The sequence below is a fragment of the Myotis nattereri genome (assembly GCF_964212035.1).
Source record: "Myotis nattereri genome assembly, chromosome: 18".
Classification (NCBI taxonomy): domain Eukaryota; kingdom Metazoa; phylum Chordata; class Mammalia; order Chiroptera; family Vespertilionidae; genus Myotis; species Myotis nattereri.
The window spans coordinates 12599982-12606964 of NC_138093.1; the positions used below are offsets into that span (position 1 = coordinate 12599982).

General features: G+C 60.1%; 1 protein-coding gene across 1 annotated transcript; it reads left to right on the forward strand.

The window, feature by feature from the left end:
* Nucleotides 1–985: 985 nt before the first annotated feature.
* C2CD4D (C2 calcium dependent domain containing 4D) lies at nucleotides 986–3227 on the forward strand. Its single transcript, XM_081113144.1, has 2 exons — nucleotides 986–1032; nucleotides 1979–3227. Exon 2 carries the CDS (start codon nucleotides 2062–2064, stop codon nucleotides 3124–3126), a length of 1065 nt encoding a protein of 354 aa, XP_080969270.1. The 5' UTR covers nucleotides 986–1032; nucleotides 1979–2061; the 3' UTR covers nucleotides 3127–3227.
* Nucleotides 3228–6983: the final 3756 nt, after the last annotated feature.

Here is a 6983-nt window from a genome sequence, read left to right on the forward strand (position 1 = left end):
CTAATTTATATGACAGGGTGTCAGAGAGGGCCTCCAGATCTGAAGGATGAGGGGTAATAATGGTCCAAGGTCCTAAGGAGGAAATGAGCTTGATGCCTTGGAGATACTGACGGATGGTGGGCATGCCGGGGGTGCAAGTTGAGGGCCTCATTTTGCCAGCGGTGGGCTGTGCTTCCTAGGACCTGCCTATGGGGATAGGAGGGGACATCTTCCGTGTTTATGTTTAACTGCCTTTTGCCAAGGATGGGGGAGGGGCACACAGATAAGCCTGCCCTGGACTAGGATGGAACCAGCTCTGTCCTCGGTGTCTATGTCCATCCAGCTTGAGCCTGGTCACTTTTCCTTGGGCCAATACAATTCAGAGAATTAGTCACTACAAGTCACTCTGTCTGGGAGAACAAGACAATGGAAGCCAAGGCCAGATTCCAGCAAGGAGGGTTTTGCAGATGTGACGTGTGTGGCCGTGGCTATGGGCTCACCTCCCTGCACCCTGATGGCCATCTCCCTCTCCCCTGAAGCCCTCCCCAACTCCCAAGGAGCCCAGGCCCAGCATCTGCACCCCAGGATACCCACCATCCTTCAGGCTCTCAAAGGCATCAAGCTCATTTCCTCCTTCAGATCTTTGTATGGGCTCTCTCCTTGGACCATTATTGCCCCTCGTCCTTCAGATCTGGAGACCCTGACACCCTGGCATATAAATTAGGGGCTTCTGCTGTACAGTTTCACAGCACCCCATACTTGTCCTTTGTAGCATTGATCACATTTTTCCCCCTGTGATTTATGTATGCAATTATTAACAGGGCAGGCTTGCTGTTACAAACCTGGCTGGAGGAAGGAGTTAAGAAGGCCAGGCTGATGGTCACAGAGACAGGGCGCTGTTTATCCAGGAAAAGAGGTCGTACGTAGGCAACGGCGGCCCCTGCCAGCTCCTCCCAGAAGGCCTGGGCTGGGGGAGCAAGCTGGAGAGGAAGCTGCTCCCCCGGGCTCTGAGCGCCTCCCGGCCTGAGGCCGAGACCCAGCGGCGGCCCAAAGGTGAGGCCTGCAGTCCGGGCACCGGACCGAGCCCGCGGTGGGCTCCGTCTCCCAGGCAGGCAGTGGGAAACCGCGCTCGCGAGGGTGCGGGGAGGGGGAGGTGGTGGAGCCTCCGGGAGCCGCTGGGGGTGGCGGGGAATCAATACTGCCTTTGTGCTCAGTGGTTTCCTAGGGAGAAAGGAGAGGAGAGTGGGAGGGGCGGCCCAGCGGTCGGCCCGCCCTGCGGACTCCGGATGCCGTGGGGCTGGGAGTCGGGGAGCCCGACCTCAGGGCTTGAGGCGGGTGGGATTCTGTGCCCCCGGGCAGGAGGCGGGGTGCGTCTCCTAGGACAGGCCCTGGGTGCTCGCAGGGCAGCAGCCAGGGGTGCAGCGAGTCTGCTTCTGGCCGGATCGACTCGGGAAGGCGAGGGAGGAGCCAGAGGAGGCTGGTGGGGCTGCCGCCAAAGATTGGCTCAGCCTGGAGGAGCTTTCGGTGGGGTCTGGGATGGCAGCTGTGGGCCCCCGAGGGCCTCCAGATTAGACTGTGCAGCAGGCCCCGGAATGGGCCGGGGAGAGGAGGTGGGTGCGCCCTTTCAGGGGGCGTGTGTATATGAATGGGGTTCAGGACCTGGGCCTCTCCTTAGGACGACAGAGCTTGGGATAAACGGGTGTTACTCTGGTCCCCTAACAGGCGTCCAGGACTCTGGTGGATGTGTTGGGCCTTCTAACTCTGAAGTGGGTGGCATCTTTAGTTCCCATGGGAGAGCCCAAGGCCTGCATCTGAAAATCTAGCCCAGGGCTCCCTCCATGTCTTCCCAGGTCCCAGACTTCGCCATCCTTGGCTTTTCCTGCTCAAATAGAGGGGCCCGTGCGCGCCTTGGGCCCCGGGAGAGGTCGCGGCGGCCGGCGGCGGGCCCGGTGCGCTTTCCACCATCACCCACCCCGGCTCCTCTTCTCTCCACGCCCAGCCCAGCTCCCCAGCCTCCGCCGAGACGCTGCTCCCCGGAACCTTTCGGCCCGAGGACCCGCACTTCCACCCTCCACCCGCCGCATGTGGCTCTTGGAGAAAGCTGGCTACAGGGTGGGCGCCGCGGAGCCCGGGGCCCGGTGGGCGCCCCGCAGCCTGCTCCCTAAGCGCCGCGCCCCGGGCCCCGCGGAGCGCGCCTGCCCCAACGTCCTCACGCCCGACCGCATCCCGCCGTTCTGCATCCCGCCGCGGCTCCCGGACCCCGGCGGCGCCGAGCCCCAGGCCGGGCGCGCGGGGGGCGGGCGCGGCCTCCCGGCGGCCTGCTCGCTGCCGCACCTGGCGGGCCGCGAGGGCTGGCCCTTCCTGCCCGAGAGCCCGCACACGCGCCGCCGCGAGTCCCTGTTCCACGCGCCGCCGCCCGCCCCCGGGAGGCTGCCCCCGGCGCCCCCGCGGCTGAACGTCTCCGCCCCGGACCTGCGCCTCTGCTGGGCCCCCGACAGCGACACGGCCTCGGCCTCATCGCCCGACTCGTCGCCCTTCGGCTCCCCGCGGCCACCTCCGGGCCGGGCCCGCGCGCCCCGGCCGCACTCGCTGTCCCCGGAGGAGGCGAGCTCGGCCGACACCAGCCCGCACGCGCCGCGCCGCGCGGAGCCGGCCCCGCCGCCGCTCTTCCACCTGGACGTGCCGTGCCGCCCGCTGCGGCCCACGCGCGAGAGCGTGCTGCGCCTCGGGCCGCGCGGCGGGCAGCTGCGCCTCTCCGCCGAGTACCAGGCGGGGCCCGGGCGCCTGCGGCTGCGCCTGGTCAGCGCCGAGGGCCTGCCCCGCTCGAGAGCCGGGCCCGGCGGCGGCGGCGGCGGCTGCTTCGTGGTGCTGGGGCTGCGGCCCCGCCTCCGGCCGCGGGGCCAGCGGAGCCGCGTGGTCAGGTGCAGCGCTAACCCCATCTTCAACGAGGACTTCTTCTTCGACGGGCTCGGCCCGCCGGACCTGGCCGCCCGCAGCCTGAGGGCCAAGGTGCTGGACAGGGGCGCGGGGTGGCGCCGGGACGTGCTGCTGGGGGCGTGTGAGACGCCCCTGATCGCCCTGCTGCCCCCCTTGGATGGGGGGCTAGGTCTCGGGGCCTCCCTGGCGCCTGCCCATCTCAGCCTGTAGACGGAGACCTTCCTCAGGAGCTCTCCGCCGGGCCTGCAGCCCCCCATTTCTTCCATCTGCCTGGCATGTGTATTTATTTTTGGTAATAAAAGGTCTGTTTGTCTCTATCGCCGCTGTGGGCACCCTGCACGGTGTCAGGTCTGCAGCTACCCTCCTCCCTCCGCCCTGGAAGAAGCTCATTCGGATGGTCTCAGTCGGGGCAGACCTGCAGTAGTGGCTCGCAAACTTGAAAGAGCATCAGAATAACCAGACGTCAGAAACCCTGGGGGAGGTTGTTAAACATGCAGAGTCCTGGGCTCCATCCCCGAGAAGCACTGGTGCTGGTTTCAGCAGGTCTGAGCTAGGGAGGAGCTAGGGTCCCTGTCCAACAAGGCCCTTGCCCTTTCAGAGGCCCCTCTAATCACTGAGTCACTCCAGACAAGGTTCCATGACTGAAACCAACACCAGTCACCTCCCCGCTAGGGGCTGCACAGGGGAAATCAGCCCACCCTCCCTACTCCAGCCACATCTGACCCAAAGAGAGAGGAAGAGCCTGTCTCGGCAGTGCCTTTAGCAGTCCTCGCTCTTGCCTTTCCCTTCCACACCTGTGCCACGCTGGCCACTAAATGACAAAACGTGATGTCCCAGGAATTGAGACCTTGGGAGAGGAGGGTGTCCTACTGGAGTGTGAGAGCTGGGGGATGCCCTGAGAAGGGCACCCCAGTGAGTAAGGGAGGGCGTGGAAGATGGATGACTGAATATAGGTCAGATTGTGTTTACCTCCTACCTGAATGCCTCTGACGTCAGCAGTGACCTTCTCTCTCTCTCTCTCTCTCTCTCTCTCTCTCTCTCTCTCTCTCTCTCTGTCTCTCTCTCCCTTTCCTGGAGCTGGTTCCTCTTGGCTCAGGCCAGGCTTGGAGGAGGGGAGGAGGGAAGGAGGGAGTTACTCACCTAACTCAGCTCCTTTGCCCTCCCCGTGGGCCCTTTCTCATTTTCCATAGAGTTCTGAACCAGGGTGGAGCCTGCTGGATCCCGATAAACCTCAGCATGTGTAATGCTGACACAGCACATATCTCCATTCAGATGGCTCCCCAGTTCCTTCTTCCTCCACCCCCCCCCCAACACACACACACACACACACACACACACACACACACACTCCTCCCCAGCCCTAGGCCTCCTAGGCCAGGGACATGGCTTGCTCCAGGTGTCCACCAGGTGGTAGCATTAACCAACAAGATCATCACCATGCACAGAACTACTGTTCCAACAACTTGTAAAGTCATCAAAAGTCATCAAAGTCATTTCTTTCTCCTGGCAACTCCCTGGAGGGTTAAGTACTATTGTGTTCAATGTGACCTTGCACTTGACTCATCTAAGAGAAGTAGAATTAGGATTGAACCCAGAGTCACTTCACTATAATATACCTAAGTGCCAGCTACCCAGTGGAAGTCCCTCACCACTTCCACCCCCCCCACCCCCACCCCCAGCAACCAGGTCACTCTGAAAGGTCTCCTTCCAACCTTCCAACTGGCTCAGCCTGAGAAGGCCACCCCTCAACCTCACCCTATCCCTAGTACTGTCCTCTGCTTCAGCCTCAATCTCCCTGTAACAACCATTTGAAAATAACTGGAAAGATACGTCGAAGTCATTTAACCTTCATCCATGCATTTCTCTAACAAATACTTAGGGAGGGCCTAGGAGTTAATAGGCGTAGGGTACAGCAGTGGTCAAATCAGATGAGGGGGGTCAGACAAGATACAAAATAAATGTAAAAAATGTTACAGAGAAAAGTAAAGGGGAAAGGGGGCACAGGAAAGGGATGTCAGATAAAGAGAAGAAGGGATGATTATAGGAACGGAGGGGGGGTGCTGTATTTTACCTGTCATCCCAGTTAATTGTCACACCCACTCGGTGAGGTAGGTGTATCCCCATTTTACGGAGGAGCTGGATCAGAGAGGTGACATAAACTTGCCTAGGGACCCTCCTGGCTGCAGGGGAGATTTAGGATGGTAGCCCCACCCAGGCTCCCCACACCCCCTTCCCCTCCCCCTCAGAGCGGGCTGCGAGGTAGAAGTCAAGTCCACCCACTGAGGAGCAGTCCACTCAGTATTCATAGCTTCCACCTCCCCTGTGATGGGAGCCACAATGTTCCTGGAGGAACTTCCTGGCCAGCTAACCCACAGAAACCTGCCCTGGGGCAGATGCGGCCCTAAGAAGCCCTCCTGCCTCTAAGCACAGGCACGTTCACAAACAAGCCAGACCCCTTTTGTAAACAGCAGAGCAGAAGCCAACCAGTAAGTATTCCTTTGGCTTCTACACAGTCTTTTGGCTCCTGTTTTTCAACCCTCCTTGCTATGTCCAACCCCAAGTGACCGCACATGTTCATGGATAGATGAGTGGTCTAGTCAGGGTCACCATGGAAAGTTCAGGGCCAGGAGCGGGGGTCAAACTCCAGCTGCTCCCTCCACCCACAGTGGCCTTTGTGGCGGAAGGGGGAGGGGTGGAGGCTGTGAGATCTACAGATGTTTACAGAGACTGGGTTGTCCTTCTTTTAATGGGCGAGTGAGGAGGGGTACCATCCCCTCCCTGAGTCATTCTAGTAGGTTGAGGTCTCCCCAGGCATGGACCTCCTAGAGAGGACCCCAAGATAGCTGGTCCCTCATCACTGGGTCAGGCTTCCCAGAGAGGGTGGGCCTCAAAGGATGGCTGTCCGGGACCACATACTTTTCACCTTCACAGCCCCAGGCCCTCCCTAGAAGGCCAAGCTTGCACTCAGCTTCAAGTGGTTTCTGTGGTTTAGGGGGTGGGAAGGAAGGGAAAGAGAAGTTGGTGACTGCTCCCCAGTTCCAAGCCACCACCACCACCCTCCGCCCCTTCCAACCTGCTTGCCCCTTGGCTGAGATGCCAGCTTGATAAGAGAACTTGGGCACGTGGGGGGTGAAATGATTCTCTTGAAAGTATCTGAGGAGGAAATACCCACTGCCCTGCTTTGAAAGGTCTGATTCATCTAGAAAAGGGGCTGTGATTGAAGCAGGAGGGAGGAAGGTTAGGCATCAGGGGGGACTTCCCAAAAGGATGTCCGAGGTGCGTTCTTACCCTGGGAAGAAAGAACCCGTCATTCATGCTGAGGGCAGGAAAGGGGTAGAGACATGAGAATGTCTAAGAAGCATGTGACTCACTGAGGCCTAGAGACCAGGACCCTGGCTTCCAACCCCCTGCCCTCCCCCTTACTTCCTCCCCATCCCACACAGTGGTACAAAGTGGCACAGCTCTGAGAGTCAGCCATACCTGTGGTATCTGGGGTGGGAAGGGCTGCCTGGCATCGTTCCAGAGCCAAGTGCCCATCCCCAGGCACTCGGCATGCTCAGTGTCCACAGTTGGCAAGTCAGGAAGGGCCCAGGGGACCCAGAGTTACGGAGGAAGAGGGGCTTAAAGAGGAGAAGAGACAGAGAAGGAAGAGCTGGAGGGGACAGAAAACAGAAGTGCCATGGACAGGGAGGGGCTGCAGGGAGAGACAGGGAGAGGATACTGAGTGGATGGAAGCAAAGCTGGTCATCAGAGGGCAGGGAGAGCAGGGCATCATGCCAGCACCCAGCCCTCCGCCTTGTCTACCAGAAGGCGCTGGTGGGGTGGTATTTTGCAGAACTTTGCTTCTTACTCCAAGCCTGCCCAGGGACAGAGCCCCAGAACAGACCAACATCCTGTTCTGTGCAGAGAAGTGCACATAGACGCGTGGGTTATGCATTTACCAAAAGGACATGGGGACAGCCAGAGGCTGTTTGTGAGAGGCACGAACACACACCCTCAGACTCTCCATACGAGAAGGTTCCCCAAAAGTTTCCACTTCGCTCTTCCTCGTTCCCCATCTCCTTGTC